The sequence below is a fragment of the Epinephelus fuscoguttatus genome, linkage group LG17 (genome assembly GCF_011397635.1).
Source record: "Epinephelus fuscoguttatus linkage group LG17, E.fuscoguttatus.final_Chr_v1".
Taxonomy (NCBI): Eukaryota; Metazoa; Chordata; class Actinopteri; order Perciformes; family Serranidae; genus Epinephelus; species Epinephelus fuscoguttatus.
Window position 1 is genome coordinate 17,590,582 of NC_064768.1, and position 24,666 is coordinate 17,615,247.

Sequence of the window (24,666 nt, forward strand, 5' to 3'; positions counted from 1 at the left end):
CCTGAATCTACCAAATAAAAACAGTATTGTCAGAGAGGAAGGGAGCACACTCCCTGTGAGACCGTGCAGGCGAGATTGCACACTACATCAGTGGAACTCTGTTCTCAGGTTTTAGGAGGAACTTCACAAGCCTTTAAAAAGTAAACTCAATTGGATTTGCGACTCGTTATTCTCACAACATCCACACACACAATAAAATGCTGTCTCAAGTGCATAACCAAGCCAGGTGCATGGACCCAAACACACAAAGCACCACCGAGATACAGTACTTTTGGGCATGAGTGTCTGTGCACACCTTGATACACACACATGCCCTTTGTGTTTGCAGGAGCCCAGCTTGTTACATCATCCAGAGGGGAGTTTATCAGCAACTGATCAGCAGAAGCCTGAAGACTCTCAAAGGCTGTTTTGTCTTCCTCTTGCCTGAAACTCCCTGAACCCACAGATTACCTTCCAGCCATGGGTATTTGTTTACCGTGGCCTGAATTTGCAAGTCTTTATCATGGCTGCCTGCTGTCACTGAGGGGAAGTGCTTTACAGGCAGTGTATCAGCGCCAGGAGGAGAAGAAGCACACAGGTAATTCAAGTTTTTTATCAAGTCTTACCAAATTTTTGTTTGTTTGTTCAGTCAGGAATAATAACTATGAAAGCGACTGTATTATTTGGCACTGGTTATGATCTTATCATTTAATTTAAATGGCAAATGAGTGATCAGGTCCACATAAAGTGTAGAAGTAGCCCAAGTCATCCATTTGCCACGAGTTTCACCTCGTGTCTAAATTATGTCAAACATCTTTGAGGCCTGGTTTTTTTTTTTTTGGGGGGGGGGGTTACCCATGAATGACTCAATCTGCTGAAACTACCTTATCAATAATAACCAACAGGTAAAAAGAAAGCCAGAACCCAAAATGTGAAAGAGAGGGAATATGTTTGCCCCTCTTGAGTTCAGATGAGGGTCAGAAACAAGATTTTTTGCTTCATAGAAATGAATTTTAAAGGTATACTAGGAAGGTATTGTCAGTTATCGTTTGTAAACAGTATCACCAGCAAAAGTGAAAGTTTGCTTTATTTGCATTTTTTCAACCTGGTCTCACGCCCAACTTAAATACCAATAGCATTCCCCAGCGTCAGATACCGACGCATTACGGCAACCTTTAGTGGTGGCATGTGACACACCCAGCGGGTGTGTCACATGCCACCGCTTCGAGTAACTTCCTGAGAAGGGCACGTCCAAAAGCGAGGGCAACGCCGACTCAGCATGGAAGCGTTCCTAAGGGCCTTTTTTTGAAGGCACGACAGCTGCCTCCTGCTTCGAGTAACTGCCTGAGAAGAACGAGAAAGTGCATGTAGGGAGGGGAGGCAGGATGAGTCAACAAACTCTTTTCGCCTGTGTCCCGTGTGAAAGCAGAAGTCAGTCTAGCTATTTTAATAACAACACCATGTGCTGGTACGTGTAGTGACATATGAAATGCAACGTGATGTTACATTATGTAAGTAACAAACTTACTTATCTTAAACCATGATGTCGTTTTCTAAACTTAACCAAGTATCTATTTTGCCCAAATGTAAGGAAGTAAACCTAAAAACCTAAAAAAAAAAAGAAATGTTATAAGTTTTTTGTTTTTGTTTTGTTTTTTTATAAAAAAAAGGGAGAGTATGCATCTAACAAGCGGAAACCGTTAAATTTCCTGTGAAAATGGAAGTTTACCTCGGAAAGACACAATGCATGTAACAAACATAAATTGACATGCTGTCCATGAGCGTCTAAAACTGATGCAGGAGGGAGACGGTCACAGTTTTGACACATAAGGCCACTGACCAAGGATCTGCGTTTGAAGAGCTGGAAGAGAAAATGTGTTGGGGGTTTTCTAGCACTGTGTCTATAGCCCCTTTTACACTGCCAGATTTTCCGTGAATGTTTGGCCGTTTTGCCGGCAAGCTGTGAGCGTTTAGACACACAGAGCCGAATTGGCGAGTTGATCTGAGGTGCCCAATTTTCCGTCTCGTAGGGTAGACATATTGGTGGAACCTTTTTGGTTTAAACAGACCGAGGCAGCCTTCCGCCATGGGAGGGGCTGTTGATGACTGAGCAGCTAGTGCTAGTGCCAAGAGGGAAACGCAAACCTGACAGACACTACAGTAAAGATGAGCAACTGGGGAGACAAGGAATTGCTTGCCTTCGCAAATGAAGAGGCCATTAACTGTCAGATGACGGGACGGTGAAGAACCGGCCGACTTATGAAAGAATCCCCGAAGGACTGACCAGCCGCGGCTCCCCTCCCACATCACTGTTTACGTCACATGCTGAGATACACATTTTGTTACTTGCTCACGCCCCCCATTGCCCCGAAAAAGGCACATTCTGTATAAACAAAAGTAGGTAGGCGGCATTTTGCCGCACTCCCCGATTTTGTTTTTATACTGCCAATGCTGAAAAAAGACTGATTGGGCTTTCCTGCAAATTTGCACAACTCCTATTTAAAAAGGGCTCATGATTTTTGTAGCTTTCTCTTGGATGCATGCTGCTTATGGTCTGGCAGCTGGTCGCTACCTTTTATAAAGTCCCAAACTCACCTGTGTGCGGTGTCCTGGAACGTCCCATACAGAGCAAAATAAAAAGAAAATCAGAAAATCCAGGCAGAGGGCTGAGTCTCTGCAGGTTAAGACACCACCACACCTCCAGTGGGTCATAAGTGATAAATGAGAGGGATTACTTTTGTATGAGTCTGTGCATGCTTTTCCTGAAAATCCTGCATTGTATTCTTGTATGAAGAAACAAAAGAGAAAATATGAGGCTATACCTTTAAGTAAAAACAAATGACATAAAAACCTGGATGTATTATATTGCAACAGTGCTTTTCATGTTCTCTCAAATATGATGATAGACATGAAAAACATCTCATTACTTTTACACTGCGGTAGCCACACAATCTGTGCCACTCATTTATCACCGTTGTATTCAAGTCACAGAGCTGAGCCTCTGATTTTCAAAAAAGATAAAAGCCAAATATTAGCATGTTACTCTGTATGAAAATATACAAAATTGGATAATAATAATAATAATAATAATAAACTTTATTTATATAGCCCTTTTCAAACCAGCATAGGAAAAAGAGGCTCAATATAGAAAACTGGTTAAAACTCTTCTTTTTATTGCACAGCAGACAGAATATTTTTTTCATCCAGATGGTTCGTAGAGTCTTTGAGGAGTCTGGAAATACCTTCAAAACAGCAGTAACTGTTGTCAGATGACCTTCTGGGTTTTTTCAAAGCTCACTGAGAATTTATTTTTCTGTAACTGTAATGCTTAGCTGTGTGCCTCAAATATAATGGTAATATGTGAGAGGCTCAAACTGGGGCAATATCAAAGCAAGTTATCAATTTAAGTCATCTTGCTATGAGTTTTCTTATTTCAACTTTAACTTCACACATCGGCATTGGGAGATTTATTCAAAAGCTTTAAACTTTAACACTGTAGGTAGCAAAATTAATGTAGCGTGACATCAACATGCTGATGTGTACCATCCCAGCCAGTGTGTAACGGCCTCATATCAAAGAACACTAATGATCTGTTTGGGCAGAGTGTTAGCTTTTTCCCCATATGTGAGAATTTTCAACTTTGCTTTTATTTTTCTTTATTCAACGGGGCAATTATCTACACATGACCATGCTGACACCAGCAGCATTTAATTTGGGTTTAAATGGAGAATCTACAGTTTGCCAATTCAATCCCACTCTTTCTGTCAATGAAAAGGTGCATTTTACATAACAATCATGCTTAGTCCAGCTGTAACGTTTCACAGCTGGCGAGGCTTTCTCATCTCCTCATATCTCAGACTTGCTACAGTCCTGTGAAGGAGCGAGACCAAAGCGTGATTGAAGAGGGGAATTTTTCTGGGTTGGAAATATTAGAAGTGTACACAAGGAAGGATGAAGGAAGGGAGTGAGGCGAAGCTCACTGGAATGACTCCCAGTCCTCACCGCTGTCATGCAGAGACCACACAGCTCCAAAATGTTCCAAAGCAGACTGGATACACAGGGGATAAACTGAGGGTATATGGTGCCTTTGATGGTGCAGTAGTTAAAGCTGCAGTCTCTGCTCGCACTCTACTGTGTCTCTGCTTCTCACCTGCAATCAGTAAATGCTTAATGATGTGAACAACCCGCAATACATTAACACGACACAAGCGTTTTGTTTTTGTTTTTCAGGAGAACAACTCTATTCAGATTACACCATCTTCTCCTGGTTAACACAATCCTGGTTTCAAGTGTCATTTAGCAACCATACATTACTCCCAGTTGCACAGCAATTACAAGAAAAGTCCCCCAGGCATAAACAACAAGATTCTCAAAAGAGATGCAGTGGTGATGAGTTTGCCAGTTGTGTGGCATTTTCAGCAGAGTGCAGAATCAAAGGTAAACTATGCAGGAAATGTCAATACTGTTTGTACACAATGTCATAAGCAAAACAGAAAGTGAAAGCCAACGTCAGACTCACTCTCATTCTCTATAACTGTAGTTTTTTCAGCGCTGTGTCTGCGATTTTCACAGCACTCTCTTGGATGCATGCTGCTTACACTCTGGCACCTGGTTCTGACCTTATCTGCGCAAGCATTCTAAGTTTCTGCAAACCTTAGATATGTCACATTTTTTACATACATTGTTGAAACTTTACATTTCTTTGCATTTCAACAATGCTGTGGTTAATGGGTGGTTAGGTTTGAACAATAAAACCACTTGGTTATGGTTAGGAAAGATCATACTTTGGGGTAAAATACGTGGTTTTTGTGGCACTATCCCAGCAGAAAACACATCAATGGCGCCACAAAAAACAACTGCTTTTCATGGTACCTTCCCAGCAGAAAACAGAGTGATGGCCTGGTAAAAAACAATCACTTTTTGTGGCACTATCCCAGCAGAAAAAGTAGCCATGTCTTGGTAAAAAAAATTACAGCTTTTCTTGGTTCTATTCCAGCAGAAAAGGCAGAGACGGCTCAGCAAAAAAAAAAAACCCAACTTTTCGTGAAATTATGCTGGCAAGAAATGCAGCAATGGCTTGGTGAAGAACAACTGCTTTGTGTGTCACTATCTTTGGAAGAAACACAGCGATGGGTTGCTAAGGAACACCCCCATTTTTTGGCTAAAAAGCTGGTGGGAACGCAGCAAGGGCTCGCTAAAACCAACCAGATTTGTGGTTGGTCTTGAACAGTGGCCTCCAGTGGTCTGCAGCTTGGTAAACATGTCGCCTAGGTGACATGCCATCCACCATTCCCTCCACCTCCCAATGGCAGTCAGCTCAGACATTACATAATTTTGAGAAGCTTGTATATGATACATATGAAACTTACAAACGTAATGTATTAGTGATTGCAGAAACGTGCAGTGTTTATTGAGGTGACAGGGCTGCCTGAACCCAGCAAGTAAGAAGAGAATTATTCAGGCAGAGGGCAGGTAAATACACTGCCACACACTTGTAGTGGGTTGTAAGTGATGATTGAAAGAGATTACTTCTGTATGAGTCTTTAGGCTACTAGAAATAGCAACAGACAGAGAATTCAGGGTTTATATTTTTCTTGCAGTCTACAAAACTTTCTTATATGGACTTCTTGACATTGGATTAAGCAGGACAACCACTAAGACAGAAGCAGCCCTCTGGAACAGCACCCAGGCCTCTTCATCACCAGCATATTCCGACGATGAGCGCTGGCCAACCACAGGATCCTGGCCTGTCTCCCAGCCAGCCCCGCTAATTAGTCCCCCTCTTCTGAGCTAATTGGCCGATAAAAAATGAGGATGGCCTCTTCACCCAGCCGGAGTGTTTTGCCACCAAATGGCAGTGGGGAGGATTATGCGGGCTTATGAGGCATGGTGACACTCAGCGAGAACCACTCCTCTGCTATTAATTTCCTTGTCAAGGGGGTCGCCTCTGCTGTGTCACTTTGGGTTTTTTAGCAGATACAAGAAAACTTTAGTCCGGGGTTGACTTCCAGCAAGTTACACTCATGAAATGCCTTTGCATCTTAAATGTTTTGCTGTGTTAGTTTATGGTACGAATTAACAATGAGATCATTCATGTGAGCAGATGCTGAGTCTTGTAGGTGGTATCAGTGTTACAACATGTTACAGGCAAAGTGCACAGGGCTTATCTTACTTTTGTGGCTTTTGATTTTTTTGCACTGGCGGGACTGTGGGTTAGTGATTCTGGATTCCACATGAAAGGCTGTCTGCAGCAGCCCATGCCAAAAAAATTAAGAATAAAAAATCTGGATGTAGCGTCGTGGAAGTCTGGTGGTTGAGACACAATACCATATGAGTAACATCGCCGGTTTGATTCCATCTGTGGCCCTTTGTTCCATGTTATACCTCTTTCTCTCTCTCTCCTCATTTCCTGTCTGTCTCTAAGGGCGTAGGTTTTGTTTCAACATGGGGGCGGGCATATATGAAATGAGTGGTTTGGCAATCCTTTACCAGAACATTTTGAGCATCAAACACTTAATTTCCTGCATTCTGGTCAATCTTTTTGATGCACCAGTTTGGGCCTTTTATGCATCAATTTATAGTGAAAATGTCTTTTCTCAGATTATTACAATACTGTATCATACATTACAATGCTAGTCTCCGACTTGGTCCTCTGGATAGTCATATTATAAATATCAAACACAGGAGGCTCTTCAGTTTTTTTGACTTTTGCTGCCAGGAAGAATATTTTGCGCTTTTGGATCAAGGATGCTGCTCCAACAAAAAAAGCTGTGGCACAATCTTATAATGCAGTGTGTTCCCAGTGAATATATCTCTGGTATGCTTCATTTCTCGGTGGGTGCTTTTATAAAGTTTGGCTGTCATCTTTCATATTACAAGGGTTTCCTTAATCTGCTTCACCAGTTTCTGTATGTTTCCTGTAAATCAGTCTTTCAGTAACCTTGTTATTTGTCTATATAACCAGTTAATCTATTTTGATGCTGCCTCTGTGATGTAGGGATGGGGATGGATATAATGCCCACTATTTCTTTCTTATTTCTAGCTACTCATTGGTGATGTCATGTCAAAGAAAGAAAGAACATTACTAACAAATAAATGAATGAATAAATGATATGTGCACCACTCAGTATATGCTGAATATGAAAACTAAATGCTTAACTTATGCTCATGAATACTGGAAACTGGCCCAAAGACCCAAAGAGTCAGGGGGCCCCCTGGCCCTCATTTGCAAAATGTCAAATGTCAAATTTTATTTATTTATTTTGCCTTTATTTAACCAGGTCTGTCCCACTGAGATCGAAAATCTCTTTTTATAAGGGAGACCTGGCCAAGAACAGCAGCAACACAGAATTTAAACAACAAATAAAATTAACATAAAAGCTCATGGATTTGAATAACATAGAATAATTAGATTTCATCATGGTTTTAAACTCATTCAAGGTCACCGTGTGTTGAAGCTGAAGCTCATTTTGCAAACTGTAACACGTACTGACCAGGAAGAGACTCAAAATGACCACAAAGAGATGTAAAGCCACCGCCACGTCTGTGCCCAGGGGCCTATTGTCTCATAATCCACCCATGCTTATACTGTGCCTTTAGTTGGTTCTTAGAAAGATATAAATCAAGAGAATACTTATAAATAAATAAGTGTGTGTACTATGTATAATGTACAACTCACAGTGTGTGCTGAGTATGTATGGTCGCATATAATGTGTCCTGTGTCTTTCTTGAAACATTTTGTGGAGGGGAAGGGTCTTTTTTATGTCTTTGTTATAATACTTAATGGATACAAGATCAAAAATTGACACTTTCAGGCTAAAGGTGAGGTGAATATCAGCTCCTAACTATAATATTTATAAAGCAAGATGCATATAAAAGCAACACATAATGACTGAAGTGCTTTATGGAGAAAAACTTCAAAATTAAAATGACTAAATAAAGAAAAATAGGAAATAAAATCAGCCATGGATGCATGGATAACTAATAAAATATGAAGCAAAATAAGCAGGCATGTGACTGCCTACTATCACTGTAACTTCTCGGTGTGAATCTTTCTTACCGAGGATGCTCTGCTCCCTGGCACATCTCCAAACAACTTCCATAGGCTTACAATTAGATAATTTGCACATGCAGAGCACTCCGGTTATGAATGGGTGCATTCCCCCAAGTCCCGCCTCTTCCGTTCCCACACACGGACCAATCAGCGGCGCCGGTGCGCATCGATGGGACGTCACGTCAGCTGCCGTCGTGTCGGGATTGGAATGTTACCGACTAACAATCGGAACAACTGAGCACTCGGTAATTGGACACTAGGATCAAGGAATCCCGTCTTTTTGAACCTTTTCTCAGCTATTTCTCCGGTCTGAGCTCCGCGTTTGTTTGCCGCGTGTCGACCGGATAACTTCGCCTGCTGCGTGTCTCCCTCCGCCGATGAGGTTTTTATTTAATATCGGCGCGTATGAGGGAATGAGGGGAGGTTGTAATAAATAAGAAGAGAAATGCAGGGATTCGTCAGGTTACAGTTGTAGCTGAGCTGCCCCTGCGCTACGACGCTTCCCCCACCGGTTTTTGCCTCTCCTCACACGGGACCATGGAGTGATAAAAGAGGGGGAATAAGACGAATTCACCCGGAGGCTTTTGGATCCGAGCGCAGCGGCTACACCGACGGCTTTTTAACACTCCCTGCTCAATGTGTTGCCGAGTTTAACATCCAAACCGGGGTATACCTTTCCGTCTGGGAGAGCCTCGGGGACCCCTGCCGTTGTTCACCCGGTGGGAGAGAGTTCCCACACGGCTGTCGGACAGTTTTCCATCTGAACAGCCCCACACAGCCAGCCTGAATGAGGCTGAGAAGAAGCGCCGGGGACGAGAGCCGCTGCATGTGATTGTGTCCGAGAGGGTCCGGGCAGCGCTGAGCTTTCTCAGGCTCCTCAGCCGCGCTGCAGGCGCTGTGCGATATGGTGAAACTCTACAGAAGAGGGAGAACGGGACAATACTTTTAAAATCGCCCACATGCACTGGATCAATTGCTGGATTTGGGAACCGAATACGCAGAAGGGGGGTTGGGGATCCTTGGAGGCTGCCGGAGGATGGAGCGGTGTAGCCGCTGGTGGTGAGAGCCTAACTTCGGGCCACTTTACATTTCTTATTCCTAAACAACTCGCCCCTGTTCCCAGGACACATGCAGGCCAAAAAACGCTACCTGATCCTGCTCTCCGCCGGTGCATGTCTAGTGCTTCTCTTCTACCTCGGAGGGGTTCAACTTCCAGCGGCGAGCAGGAGCCGGCATGACCGCAGCCGGAATGGGTACCGGCCCGAGCAGCCCTGGCCTCACTTCTCAGACCCGTTACACCTCTTCCTGCCCTGGGATCAGACGGACACCGAGGAGTACAACCTGCACATATCTCCGAGGCAGAAGAGGGACGTCAATACGAGTGTTTACAAAGGCAAGCGGTGCCGCATGGATTCATGCTTTGATTTCTCTCTGTGTCAGAAGAACGGATTCAAAGTTTATGTTTACCCGCAGCAGAAGGGGGAGAAGATCTCAGAGAGTTATCAGAATATTTTATCGACCATTGAGGGGTCCAGGTTTTACACCTCAGACCCCGGACAGGCGTGTCTGTTCGTCCTGAGTCTGGACACTCTGGACCGGGACCAGCTGTCCCCGCAATACGTCCACAACCTGAAGACCAAGGTCCAGAACCTGCCTCTGTGGAACGACGGCAGAAACCACCTCATATTTAACTTGTACTCGGGGACGTGGCCGGACTATACGGAAGACCTGGGCTTTGACATCGGTCAGGCCATGTTGGCCAAAGCCAGCATCAGCACCGAGAACTTCAGGCCCAACTTCGACGTGTCCATCCCCCTCTTCTCCAAGGAGCACCCTCGGACCGGCGGAGAGAGGGGGTACCTCAAGTACAACTCCATCCCGCCTTTTAGAAAATACATGCTGGTGTTCAAGGGGAAGCGCTACCTGACAGGTATCGGCTCGGACACCAGGAATGCCTTACATCACGTCCACAACGCAGAGGACGTGGTGCTGCTCACCACCTGCAAGCATGGCAAAGACTGGCAGAAACACAAGGACGCACGCTGTGACAAGGACAACGCAGAGTATGACAAGTAAGTCGCAGTCACTGGGGTGGTTAATTTGGGGATAAAGTTGTTTCTGGTAATGTGCTTAAACTTTTACGCACGAAATCCGTGCGCATTGAGCTATCACTCGCATCCAAATCAGAGCATCAGGCGCGCATCCTCAGCCTGGGCGCACAGTGTGAGTTTGGAGTCACTTACACTGTCCTTCCTCAATAAAAATAGGTATTAACCAGTAACATATAATACAAATGTACCTTCTCTTTTTAAAATCTAGACCCACAAATCCCACCAAGTGATTAACTATCAGTGAGTGTGCGCCTTATAAAGACCCCTAGCTGCAGGTCATAGTTAACCAACCTTTTTATGTCCCGCTACATGACTGCTTTTTACCCTCCGTGCTCCCTTTCAAGCATGAAGAAAAAGCTCTCCAGCCAGTCTATTAGCTCCCTGGACACCCCCTTCCCTCCCCTCCTTTCCTATGAAGGAATTCACCCCCCCTTCACCACCACCACCACCACCTTCCAGCTCCGCTCCATGGGAACACTGCAGCCTTTACCAGGATATGCAGGAACACGTTTTGATTTGCACCCTGTACTTAGTGCAAATTAAGTGAAAGTCGACAGTGGGAGTCTGCTCTGAAATTAGTACCACTGTTCCGGTGACCTTGTCATGACAAAATGCTGCCTCTGCCTGTAAACGTGCATGCAGTTAAGTTTATGTACTCTGTGGCGTGGAACAAGTTTGCGTGAAATATGAAGCAATTTAGTGCAAATAAATCAGTCATAATGGGTTAATTATCACCTTCATTTTCCAGGAGTTAGTGCCATCTCTTCCACTTAGCCCCCAGGGACAGTTGATTACCTCTAATTTCGGAGGTCTCCCTTTTGTCAAGGTGGTAATTAATGATTCCCCCTTTGGGATCAACAGCTGTACATGAATGCTTGGCATGTTTTAATATAGAAGGCGGTGTTTGTGTGATGTTTTCTTTGCTGGATTACGTCCTGAACTCCGCTGTCAGGTTCACTTCTCTGTGAGTGACGTTGGTTTGATCTGCATTCACCAACCTGTGGATCCCATGCCTTCTCCAAAGCCTGGATAAACTCAGGCATGTGATAACAGCACTTGTCGACATTGTTCCTCAGTGGGTGTGTGCGTACCTGTACACACGGCACGTCAAGGTGAAGGGGAAGGATGGACAGGGAACATATGGAAAGTTAACCTACACTTTTTTTTCCCCGTTCAATCAATCAGAAAAGCACAGAAAGGAGCTGTGGGGGGAGATAAGACAGATTTTTAACCAAACATACTTTGGGTCGAGGGAGGAAGTGACTCTCCTTGAACTTTAAATGAACCTCCTCACAGACTGATAATGCAAAAAAAGGTATTTCTAACAAAACTTTACAAGCACGCACTTGTCTATCCATTCGTCATCCCCCCCCCCCCCCCCGTCTCACACACCCTCGTTGTCTCCTCGGATGCCTTGAGCTCGGTGTCACCTGGCGAAATATGTCATCCTTTATCTGGCATTCCAGTCGTCTCTGGACGGCCCACCTCTGCTCTTCTCTGCTCACGGCTCTGTTTCCCGACGGATCGGGCCTTGTTTTCCCAGAGGTGCCTCTGTCCTGGGATCATCTGAGTACCATAATCAGCTGATTGACACAACAGTGAGTTCAGGGAACCCGGAGCTTTGGCTCTTTCCACTGTAGTGTGTTTCACGGGTGATTTATTCTGATCAATACCACTGCCTGTTAGTCATTTCATTTCCAGCATCGATACTGCATTTGATTTCTGTCCCTGCTAAAACTCAATGAATCCAATTTCATTTTTACACAACAGTATTTAGCAAGCACTTGCTTGGTAAACTTCCGTTTCTAGTTGACTTTTCTTTTGTTTTAGAATTGATTTTATTGGTTTAAACCTGTGTTTAGATTGCCGGCCTGCTCTGACATCTGGCAACATAGTGAAACTAATAAATTTAAAGCATTTTTTCCCTGTTATGATTTAGCAGCCTGTTCAGATTTAATCAAACTGATGCCTTTCATTTTAATCTAATTTAAACCCCTTTGGGTGCCAGCCCGAGCTCGGCAAAAACCCTGACGTAGCTCTCTCAGGTAAATGGATCTATATGTGGCTGACCGGTCTTAGCGCTCTGTGTCCGCAGGCTGAGGGCGGACAGGCGATGCCTTGCGGGGACGCTGTGGTGCAGACTCAGGAATGCACACACGTGTCAGAGCAGCTGTTAGCGGTTTAGGAGGGAGCACTGCCAAGGCAAGACGGCTGGCTGTACAGTATGTGTACATACCTGGATGCTCTTCGAATGCAGCCTGACACATAACGTTGAACACAAAAGAAAGGACGCGGCACGCTCCGGCCTTATCCACCCAGTTGTTCACAATCAAAATGCCAACCACAAACACACACCCACACATATATGTACACACTGCATACATACATGCTTAATGGCTGGTGCTGCAGAGCTAAGCTATATCCAGGCTCATCTTTGCCTCCTGACCTTTGACCTCGTTGCTTTCCCGAAGAATGCTGCGCTACAAAGGAATGCAGCAGCAGGAGGGCAGACTGGGAGCCGGTGTATATAGGTACTTGAACCGGCTCCCACCCACCCACACACACACCGCACGCACACAAATGCACCACGCTCCGCACATTTATTCAATTGATTTTCTTAGCTGCAATAGCTTTCAATTGGAGTCACTCTGGTCCACTTCCATGGCCAAGCGCTGATGAAAGGGCCCATTCACTGCTACATTATCCACTGAGTTTTCAGGGCTGCTGACAATGATCCTGGGAGAGGACAGTGAAAGGCTATTACAGCCTCGACAATTGAAAAATTTCACGTTAGGCGGAACTTTGCTGTAATGCTATGCCTTGCGGTGACTAAACCTCCTCAACTCGCATACTTCTTGCTCTATATGTTATAGTTCCTGTTTCCAACTTTGTGATTTATGTCGTGGGAAATTAAGTTATCATTTCTTTAAAATAGTGAGTCACCATTGGTGGCCCAATAGTTCCTGTTTCAGCAATGAATCACTTCAGGGATGGATTATTCATTGCATTATGTCTCCTAACTGTCATTCTGATTTGCCCAATACATTTTTCTCTCTATGGCATACTTAAAGGAACAGTTTAGACTTTTTGAAGTGGAGTTGTATGGTGTGCTTATACATAGATAGTATATTACAAACAGTTAAAGTCAGTCGGCACATTCTTAGTTTGGAGAAGCAGGCTGGTGTACGACATGGACGCTAGGCAATGTGCTGCAGAAGAAGGGTCAGCGACAAAATGTACTTTAGTAACCTAAAAAAAAATCAATGTTGGTTTAACTGTGCGCTAGATTTAGAATGTTTTCACTGCTTTAGCTTAATGTCAGACAGTGATTTCCAGTGGGAAAATGAAGACGTTATGCTGCTATTTTCAAAGCCAGACTCCACTGAGAAAAACAGCGATTTAACATCAACATTTAGCCGAACACAGGAGCTGCTGGTCTGCCACTGCCTCAATCAGTTAGTTAGTTTGTGTTATTGTTTGACTCTGGGGTTTAAAAGCTTAGTTCAGATTTCACCAGAGTCACACAGTAACACAAATTAACGAACTGATCTAAGCAGCGGTAGACCAGCAGCTGAGCTAAAATTTTTGTCAATGGAGTCTGGTGGCTTTGACGTTAACATCTTTTCCATTGGACTGGGCTGTCTGACGGAAAGGTAGAGCTGTGAAAATACTATATACTAATAGCATGCACTTAAACTGATACTAATTTTATTTTTTATGTTGACTTTTATTATCTGCAGCGGTAAATTGGTTAGCTTCCGTGTCAGACTCCAGCCTGCTTCTCTAAACTGGGTGCGTGCCGACTGACATACACTGTATGTGTCACACCAGCTATGAATAGGTACCTCATACAACCTCATTAAAAAAAAATCCAAACTATTCCTTTAAGTCATACATGTGGTCCAACATTACATCCAGAATATGAGTACTTTAAGTGCTCCCTATTCCATTGGCACACAGATTATGCAGTAAAAAAATCAGAAGTGCATCTAATGTCATGAGTCAGTTGCTTAAAGCACATCATTATTACTATTGAGTGTTCCATTAAAGTTCGACTGCACATATTCCATTTATTTGCTCTTTGTTAAGCCTTTCTCTGGCTAACAGCAGCGTCATCATCCCCCATTTAATACTTAACCAGTTTTGTTGGCTCGTATTGACTTTGTACTTTAGCTACTTCACTGGCAGCTGCCGCTCAAGGTCGCCCGAGGGACTTGAAAACGGAAAGAGAGTGGAAGGGCAATGAAGAGAAGTAGAGGGAGAGATTCAGAGAATGAGAAAGTCAAGAGGAGGTATGGAAAATGTGCCTGTGTTTCCCGAAAGTGTGCGTGTGGAAGGAGGAGAACAAGAGGAGCAAGTGGGTGTGAGATTGAGTGATAATAGTGCGCGGGTGTATGTCGAAGTGTGCTGCGTGAGTCGGGGATGAAAGAAATGGAGAGTCCAGAAAATTGCGCGTGTAGTGGGATTTTTCCCATTAGGAGTCAATGACAGTAACATCAACCAAGCGCTGCGGCGTTTTCATTTTCACAACTGTGTCATCAGCAGAAATTTTCCCACTTGAGAAAATCCTCTCAAAAGCGTGAGTGGCTGCGAGGGGGGAAAATAGAGGAAGAAGGACAGCCTCCCATCCTCCCATTTCTCTTTGTATTTCCTGTTTTAATTTCCCGTTACCTTTTCTCCCTTTGCTGTGGTTCTTTTTACTTCTCTCCCTCTCTATCAGAATGACAAGGGAACACTGCTGTGATTTGGCTTGAGATGGGTCCCCGCCACATTTCCATATCCCATGTTTTTTTTTACGACAGCGCTGCGGTTGACATTTTGTTGACACAATGCCACAGAATGAGAGGCAGTAGCTGATCTGAGCCAAGTGAAGAAAACCAGCAACACTTCCTCTCCACCTTATCTCAGTAAAACACTATTATGAGTGGGAATACCAGCATTCACCTGAATGCCAGCGCGGCGGCGTCTGAGCCTGATAGTGGACTCCTGTTGGAGATTTGGAGAGTGGTGAGCGAGGAGCAAACACAGTCATGTTGCTACCTCGCTTGGCAGGAGAGGGTGTCACACTCCCTGGGTTGCCATTGTTTGTTTTTCTGTAGTCAGATTAATAAATCATGAATATTTCATGATTGCCTGCTCTCTCTTAGATAAAGTACCGAGCTCATGATGGAGAATGTTAATGATGTGGAGGATAATAAGTTTGAATGCGGTGCAGCTTAATTAGGTCTCTTTGATATTTTGGTGCGTGCATGTGTGTAAGAGACAGATTTAAGCCTATAACTAGATAAAACCTCTGTTTGTTATTTTATCTTATCAGGCCATCTATACATCTCACGTCCCCACTGACTCTCACTGTCTCTCTTTTTCTCTCTCTTCATTTAAACCGTCTCGTTTGTATATTTCAGTTGCGTCAGCCTCATTTGGTATTATCTGGGGCAAATCACTGTGTCACCGTTACATGAGAGAAGTCGACATGGCTTCATCAGAGTATTTTTGTCATGGCTCCCGTCTGGCAGCACGTCTGTCTTCCATAGCTGGTATAGTCTCAGTCAGCAGTCATAGTTTCTGGTGATAAACTCAAGTGCTTAACTTTACAACATTAGTGAAAATCCTCTTTTGAGGACTACAGCTAATAACGATTATTATTTCTAGGTTTTTTACTTAAGCATTACTGAAAATATCCAAAATAGTGAAAAATGCCTGTCACAAGTTCCTCTAGGCAAAAGTCATGCCTTTACAGTAGTCCAGAACCAAATATTCTGTTTACAGTGATATAAAACTGAAAAACAGCACATTTTAAGGAGCTAGAACCAGAAAATGTTTGTTATTATGTTTTTGTTTCTGGACTATGGACCTTTTTTTTTTGGCATTTCTGCTGTGATCTTGTCATACCAATTTCCACACTTCCTTTATCTCCAGACACTTCCTTTATCTAAGGCAGTCATACTCAACTTAAGGCAAGTGGGCCAAATCCGGTGCCAGGTGGCCCACCACCCTTTTTATAATTCACAGTAAAAATAAATTGATTCACTCTGGGATTTTTTTTTAACTTTGTACGTAAATAGAGTGTCAGTGTGCATAAAGTAGCATCAAAAAAGCCAGTTGAGTATCTGATCAGTATCTGTTCTAAGGGCACAGGCTTTTCTCTGCTGTTTATCAGAGGAACAGTAGACACAAATTGTCAGCATCTCCCACACCACAACAAAGACAGTAATGATACCCCTCCAAATAAGAGTTACTTCAATCAGGAGTGAGTGGGAAAATTATCCTCTTGGCGAATTAAGGAATGGACCCCATATTTTCCCAAATTTATTGGAGGAGCCACTTAATAAAAGTCAGATTTGTTTTCCAATCTAAGAAAGTAACAGTTGTCTCTTATCCAGTGGATATGAGAGGGAGATACTGTTGGTTTCAAATTGATCAATATTAGTAATGTAGCCAGTGGGGTGACGAAAGATACGACATCCTTTTTGAATGTAGGGAGGGAAACCAATAAAGGGAGGACCCCAAACACTGCACTGTGGACCATGTTTATGGATTTACTGTGTAGGGCTGCAACTAATGGTCCTTTTCATTACTGAATAATCTATAATCTAATCTATATATCAAATGTCTTGTTTTGTTTCACCAACTTTCCAGAAGAAACATTCAGTTAACTGTTACAGAAGAGTGAGAGCAGATCTAAGATACTGCCACCTGCAAATTTTGGGCACTTTTGCTTTAAAAATTACTCATACGATTACCGATTATCAGCTCTTTTGAAGTGAACTGTTAATTTTATTTTCTGTCAATCAGCCACTCCATTAATCTTCGAATCATTTAATCTCTACTGATCTCAGATCTGCTCAAACGTACTCCAGGTTTGTGTTGCTACTCCTTTTTTGTCTGAGATTTGTCAGTGTGTGGCTGCTCATCCATCCGCTTCTTTTTTTTGTATGTGTCTGTGTGTGTGCACATCCCTGTTTGTGAGTCTTTGTCTTCGTACATGGGCGTGTGAACGCAAGCATGTGTGTGTGTGTGCACGCAGGATGACTGGGGTCGTGACCCTGCTGTCTGTCCCCTCGCTGAGTGACGAAGGCAAAGCCCAACTCACTGACCCACATTCATTGAGGGATTACCAGCACAGCCAAGCCGCCCCTGGCCTCAGAGGTGGCGGCGGTGGGGGGGAGTAAAAGAAGGAAAGAACTAGGGGGTGGACATGAACTCGGCTAATACGGCGTATCAGACAGTGAAGCCCATCCTGCACCCCCTCCCAGGCCAGCTGCTGGCTAGTTGGCGGAGAGAGATTGATCAGCTGGGAGGGTTCCCCCAAAATGAAAATCAATGAGAGTATTAGCACAGCAGTGGGCCGGCCCCTGGAATCATTTCCTCTATTAAAACCTGCTCACTTCCACCCTGGAGGAGAAAAAAAAAAAGGTCCGAATGCTTGTTGTGCTGGCGGTAACCATAATTGAAAGAGTGAGGAATAACAAGGCATCAAAACTCCCTTCCCTTCCCAGAACTGTCAGGGAATGTTTTAAAGGAATGAATTAATAAGAGGCAGAGGCGCAGTAGTGAAAGTTGTAAATCCCCTTCTCTTTCTCTCTCCCTTTCTTTCTGTCACTCTTGAAGCTCTCTCATCCTTAACTAGTACTGATACGGTGATGTAAAAAGTTTGCAGGCAGACAGGTAAGTGAGTAGCTGCGCAGTTTTTGGAAGGCTCTGACAGTGCAGAACAGAAAGGGAACGAGAGCAAGGGGAAGGAAGCTGATTGGGTCCTTGTGAATTCAATTAAACTCGACAGGTATGTGACTGGCTGAGGTAAAAAATGATGATCAGGACAGACACGTGATTGGCCTCATATTAAATTCTCCGCTGAGGGCGGATGAGAGGAAAATATGGCTGCTGTCTGCAGGTTTTGGCGAGCAAGTTGAGTTCTGAGTTCTGACATCTGTCCTTTTTTTTTTTTTTTGAAAAGCAGAGACGAAGTATTAAAAACATCTCAGCTTTCTCTGTGTGGTACGGGGCATGCTGAGACAGAGGGCAACACTGCTCTGAGCGCACATTCCCGACTCCATCATTCCAGCATTCCCACGTTCAGCTGCTGCTTTTTTTTTTTTAACCTTTGAGTATCCAACACGAGACAGTGTGAGAGTTAACACTTGTTTGTCTTCTGTCTCTCACTGCATTTAAACCCCACTAATTCTACAAACATGCAGAGTTGCTAGTTTTATATAAATGATGTTTAAAGGAGCAGTGTGTGGGATTTAGTGGCATCTAGTGGGGATGAATGCAGATTGCAGCCAACTGAAACTTCTCCCCTGTGCCAAGTGTTAACTCCTTGTTAGGATTCTGTCAGTGTTCATAGCTTAGGAGGTTTTTACCAGGAGCTGAATAATCTGCAGAGGTCTCTTCTTCTCCAAAACACATGGACTTGATGATTTAAACAGGTAAAAACACTGAACAAATCAGTTCCACTTTACAAATCAGTGTTTCTCTGATGCTGTTAGGCTCAACACAGCTCACCTTTTTCTCCAGTAACTTAAGGTTTTTATTTTAAGCTAAATTATCCACAGGGGTCTCTTACCTTTTAAAACAGATGGACCAGGTGATTGAAACTGGTAAAAACACTTAATAAAGCAGTTTCACATTAAGAAAATCTGTATTTTGACATGCTGTTTGGCTTGTAGAGGGGCTGCTAATTTCAGTAGCCGATGCTAAACATGGCAGTGCAACATGGCTCTTTGGACAAGAACTCGCTCCCTATGTAGACATGAACGGTTCATTCTAAGGCAAGGAAAATATGATGATTCTTATTTTCAGGTGATTATACACCAAAGAAAACATACTCATTATATTGAATAATATATACCCCTAAATTCTACACACTGGACCTTTAACGCTGAGCTTAGGTTGAACAAATTGAGGAAAATATGTGTTAGTTTTTTGACCAATATCATGACTTTAATTATGATTATTATCCTTCAAAGCTGCTCTAATCAGTATTTCATATTAACCCTGGATAACTTGACTGTGTAACGTGAACGTTTGTCCGAAACTTCAGTTTAAATTCCCATCCACTGCTCCCGTCTCAGCTGCGTTCAGCAATAAAGCTCACAACCTGCTGTGCAGTAAACAGGCAAAGTTTGCAACTACATGTTTTTATAGCTTGTTATGGTGCCCTAAAGTGGCCAAAAAATCAATTATTGCGGGTTTGAGATACTGTGAACTTCAGACCTGTATTGACTGTTTTCATAGTATCAAAGAAGATAAGATGTACGAGGGCATAATCTCAAACCTGTGTTGTTTCTGGGGGAACAAAATCTGATACAGTGATGCTTGTTGATGAGTTCGTCATTCCAAGTTGGACAAATGTCAACTTTTAAGTTTACCCTGCTAGTCTTATAGAACAAATGGCATGAATGAATCAGTCATTCAAGGCTCTAATTTCTGATTTAACACATTTGTGCTCCCTCCAGTTTGCTCTGGTGACCACGGGTTGCACTGTGAGTGAATAAGGCTGCACTTATACGCCTATCATCTTTTCACTACTGAACTGTGGAGAGTAGCGTGTGTCGGTGCATGAGAGGTCAGGGTGTGTGTGTGTGTGTGTGTGTGTGTGTGTGTGTGTGTGTGTGTGTGTGTGTGTGGAAGAAGGGAGCGGGGGGTTGCCGCTGGTCCCAGTGCTCCCGGGGATTTGTCTCTCTTCCTGAATGACTCTGTGGTCCTCGGGCTGTGGAGCACCTGACCACAGTTATTTCATCAGTGAGGGGCAGTGAGCAGAAACTCCGGCCTATATCTGCTGCGGACACTGACACACTTCGGATGAATGTTTCCTTGCAAATAAGAGAACCACACAAGCTCATTAGAGCCCAGTTGGGCAGCCTTGTCAGCAGTTGTTGCGGACCTCGCCTCCTGTGAGCTCTGTGACTCCCTCAGGGCGTTGCAGCAGCTCCACTGGGGAAAAGGGGGGAGGTGGGAGTAGTAGTTTTTATGGCAGCTTTTATGGCCCCAGGAGGCCGTTCAGCAAACACCTAGCGGCCGGCACATCAATGGGACGGCAGATCGTTGACGTCAGCTTGCGCGCTGACCTCCCTCCTTCACTTCTCACCACCACAGGAGCGAAAACAAACACTCAACCCCTCTGCTGGTATTCATATTCAAATAGTAATTGGCAAAGGGGGGGGAATCTGAGTAAGGGTAAGAGGAGGAGGTGGTGGTGGAGTGTGGGAGTTGAAGAGGGCAATAGCTTAAAAAAGCATTATGTCACTGAAGAATGTGTGCATGGCTCAATGTTTAAGGGGCCACGGCATCGAGGAGAGAAAGAGGGTTTTGTTGGAGCAGATCTGGCTGCCTGGCAGGCTGATGGAAGGGCTCTTTCCCCCGTCTGGTTCATCATGCTTTATGGCTCGGTTTGACTTCCACTCATGGGGTGTAAAAGTTGGGGCTGCCCCCAGGCGCTCCAAAGGGGTCCTATTGTGCTAAAGTTTGCTCTCTTTCCAGAGGGAACGCTTGTGCCTTGTTGACATCGCAGCCTCCCCATATGCTCCCCTTTTGCTCCCTCGTGTTTCACCCCTCTCCATCAACCCAGACTCTGCAACTGCTGTGGCCTCTCTTCCTCGTGCACCTTTTTGCTTTCTGATGCCGGGGCGTCAGCAAACAACAATGGCTGCTCTCACAACTCCAGCCACCGACAACCATGCCTTGGTTTGGCAGATTCCACGGCACTTCACGGATCAGCGGCTAAGCCAAATCTAATCGAGGAGGAGGAGGAGGAGGTGGTGGAGGAGGAGGAGACAGCTACAAGGGAAGAAGGCATCTGGTCTCACCAAGGAGAGTCTCAGTGTGCCCAGAGCGTGGGTGTATGATTGACCAGCTAGAGGAAGGAAAGAATCGTTTTGGTGTATTGCTGTTTTTCCCAGTTTCCCTGACAGTTTGTTTGGTGGTGTTTATTCATGAGCTCGACGGGGGCCTCCTTTTCAAATAAAGTAGAAGGAGTGCATGCTTGTTTTTGGGAGGCAATGTAGGACAAAGTGCAGCTGCTGGTGGTAATGCTGGATATTTCAAATTAACGCCCACTCTCCTTCTCTTCAATTTTTCCTCCTGCCTTTTCTTCTCCTTGCTGTTCCCATCTCGCAGTTTCTCTCCTTCTCTTTTATTCAGTCATTTGTTCTGTCTCACACTCCCACAGCCTAAAAAGCCCACGTACATAACCATTTAATTCTGCCAACGTTACTTCTCATGACCCCAGCCTTCTGTACGATCGCATTACGTCATCGATGGAAACATTTTAGGAATAAGGACATTTCTTGTTGTGTGAGTCATTTCCACAGAGATTCAGTGGTTTGATGACATTTTCCACGGCAGATCCAGATAAATGTCAGATATATATACTTGCAATGCCTACCATACATAGAAGACTTTGACAAGACTTTTAAAAGACTAGAGTCTGACACACTCCCACATCTATAGACAATGTTAGATTTTAGCCACAGACTAAAGATTTTGCAAAGACAGGGGATCGTGCCGGGTCACTTTTTCTAAGACAACAACTCGATTCCTTATGATTCCAAACTCCTGTTAAGAAATATGACCTTTAAACAATTCCTTACGTGTTCTCAAAACTCTAGAAACACATGATTAAAGGCATCACATGTCCACGGTACAGGCTGAATGAAACACCAACTCTTGTTCACTCCACAACGCCACCAGTTTCTCCTTCTTTTCCACAGTACAAGAGAACCCAGACTTGATCATGTTCTTGCACCACCCCAGAGTCCCCTCCATGTTTACTGTCTACCTGGTATGTTGCTTGTTCGGTGCTGGAGAGAGCGCAGCTATTCTTTGCTCTTTTCATGAGCCAAGACTGAAAAGTTATGTTGAATATAAACACGTTTGATTTCGTTAGAACGTCAAGACAAGGACAAGACTGACTTGAAACAGCTCGGACTGAGTTTTGTCTGTTGACGACAGTGAAATAGCTTGAAAAGTCGTTTGGTTTAAGGCTGACACAAGATGATATTCTGCTACTTTTTCTGGCACTTGTTTTCTTTCTGTGGCTCTATCTCTGAGCTGAAAGGACACTTTCCCTGTTTCAGTGGCTTAGTTTTTACCCTGCTGCATCCTAACCGGTGGTGTCTATCCAACCGCATCCCTGCCATCAAAGCAACCCCCCCTCACCCCCCAAAAAAGGCAAGGAAGAAAGAGCTTGAGCGGGAAAACCCAGTGATCTTGTCGAGAATCAGAGGCACTGAGGTAAAGGGAGAAGAGGAAAGTAGAAAAAGGAGGAGTGGGGGATAAAAGATGGGAGAGGTGTAGCAGAAAGAGCAGCAGAGCATCCTGCTTTGTTTAGCAGCTCGACGGGGTGTGTTTTCTTTGTGGGGGTGAATTGAAGTGTTTATTTCCCCAGAAAGTTGTGACACGACAGCACTTTGTTTTCAAAGCGTCTGCATCTTGTTTGCCTTTGCAGCTCCGCTCGCTAGACACGACGTTCTCTGGCTGTCTGAAGTGAGACAGGTGAGCGGAGCGAGGAGAAGTTTCAGATTCTCGGGCTTATGCAATATGTGGATCCTATGGTGAGATTGCAGCAGATATCTTTGTGAGAACGTGGGCTGTCACGTCCCATTAAACTTGCACTGATGATAGACAGGTTGAGCCAGCAGCAGCAGCAGCATCATACATTTTAGATACATGGGTCAGTGAAATCGCACGCCTCCACGATGAACAAAGAATCCAAAAATGGTGAAGATTCTTGATGAGCTGAAGTCATACGGGTCTGTGTTAAACCTCTAATGTTCAACTGTTAGAGGTGTTGAGTGACCATCAGTTTAAGACTTCCTGTACCAACTGCAGATGCAGGAATGTCACGTCCAAAACAGCCATGGACGTGGGCAGTCGGGCGGACGAGTAGGTTTTTGTCTATTCCAAATTTGGTGGCTGCGTAGGATGTGTTTAGACATGCCTTTGGGGTGTACACATCCTCGCGGCTATACAGACGCAAAGAGCATCATTTGAGCTTTAGCCGGATTTGCCTCCTTTAAGACGGTATATAATGATACAGCCACCAAGACACAATCTTACCCTGGCTCCCTGCTTAGAAAAAACACCAGCAAATGTGTTTGTTGGAGCATTTACAGCTTGGATTTGAACCCAGAAGTCTGCAGAGGTGGGCGAGCGTTGTGCCTCTGCATCACCTGGATGCCCACACGTTTATATTTCCAGTATACTATAAAGTGTATGTAACTGGCCGGCAAGTTTGAAGAAGAAACTTAATCAGAGTCTTTAATGCTCTTTATAACCCAGGGCTGGTGATATGTTGGCAGACTATCAGGGTATTGACTGTACCTTGTCTCTTTCATCATACTCTACTTCCTGGCACTTTCAAAATGCTAATTTGAACCAGGTAAGATGGTTCAGTTAATTTCAAATCCACTCCAAAGTCCAAAAGGCCTGTTTTTCTCATTATGTGTCTGCATGTTCGTATGCGTGCATGAATTTGAAATACTTCCCTCTCAGACCCTCTCACAAGGTGTGACATCTGTAGAAGATGCCACAAGATTTTGGGGCTCATTTCATCAGCAGCTATTCCTGCTGTGTGATATGCTCCCAGTGTTTTCAGTATCATTGCTTCTATATTGAGGTGACAGGTCAAATTCTCCTCAGGTTCCCCAAACACAGATGTGTGTCTGTCTGTCTGTCTGTGTGTGTAAAAGGAGGCTCTTCTATTTGCTCATGGGCCCAGTCTGGAGTATGTGGGGTATCTGGTGACGGGAGACTATTTGCTCTCAGCTACATAGCTTACTATCTATACACACACTTATTTTCTACTGGGACTTTTTTTAAAGAGCTTAAAGGGACAGTTCACCCCAAAATCAGTGCTATTTATCAGTCTGGATTGTTTTGGTGTGAGTTGCTGAGTGTTGGAGATATCGGCCGTAGAGATGTCTGTCTCTTGAATATATGAAACCAGATGTCACTCAGCTTGTGGTGCTCAAAGTGTCAAATAAATACAGCTGAAAAACTCAACAGCAATGTCTCCTTCCAGAAATCATGACCTGGCCACTCAAGGTAATCCACAGACCTTTTTTGTGAGCAGTTTCATGATGGAACTATTTTCTGTCTGCTGACTTGCACCTGTAAACTGTATCACAGCACAAAGGGAAGTGTGTAGCTGCTCATGGATGAAAGGCTGATGCTCGTGACTGTGTATTTTTTGGCACTTTGAGCACCCCAAGCTGTGCACCATCTTGTTCCATTATATTTGAGAGAAGGCTGACATCTCTATGGCTGGTATTGCCAGCATTTTGCATCTTACGCCAGAACAGCCTAGACTGATAAAAAGCACTACAGGTAAAAGGAAAAAAATGTTATTTTATATTTTGGGGTGAACTGTCCCTTTAAAGTCTGGATATACCTGCTGTTTATTGTGTGTATTGCTGTCTTCACCTTCCTGTCATAGTGTGTGTGTATTTTGTCTTTGGCCTGGACAGTGAAGGATTGCTTTTTTTTTGTCTGAGTATTTGCAAAGTGTTTGCACTGTAGCCG

At 44.1% G+C, this 24,666-nt stretch overlaps 1 protein-coding gene across 1 annotated transcript in view; it reads left to right on the forward strand.

Moving 5' to 3' along the window:
- The first annotated feature begins 8,223 nt into the window (after nucleotides 1-8,223).
- ext1b (exostosin glycosyltransferase 1b) overlaps nucleotides 8,224-24,666 on the forward strand; it is a 160,600-nt gene continuing 144,157 nt past the window's right edge. Inside the window, exon 1 of the mRNA XM_049601923.1 lies at nucleotides 8,224-10,104. Coding sequence (XP_049457880.1) covers nucleotides 9,161-10,104 — 944 coding nt within the window. The 5' untranslated portion in view covers nucleotides 8,224-9,160. The remainder of the gene's footprint in view (nucleotides 10,105-24,666) is intronic.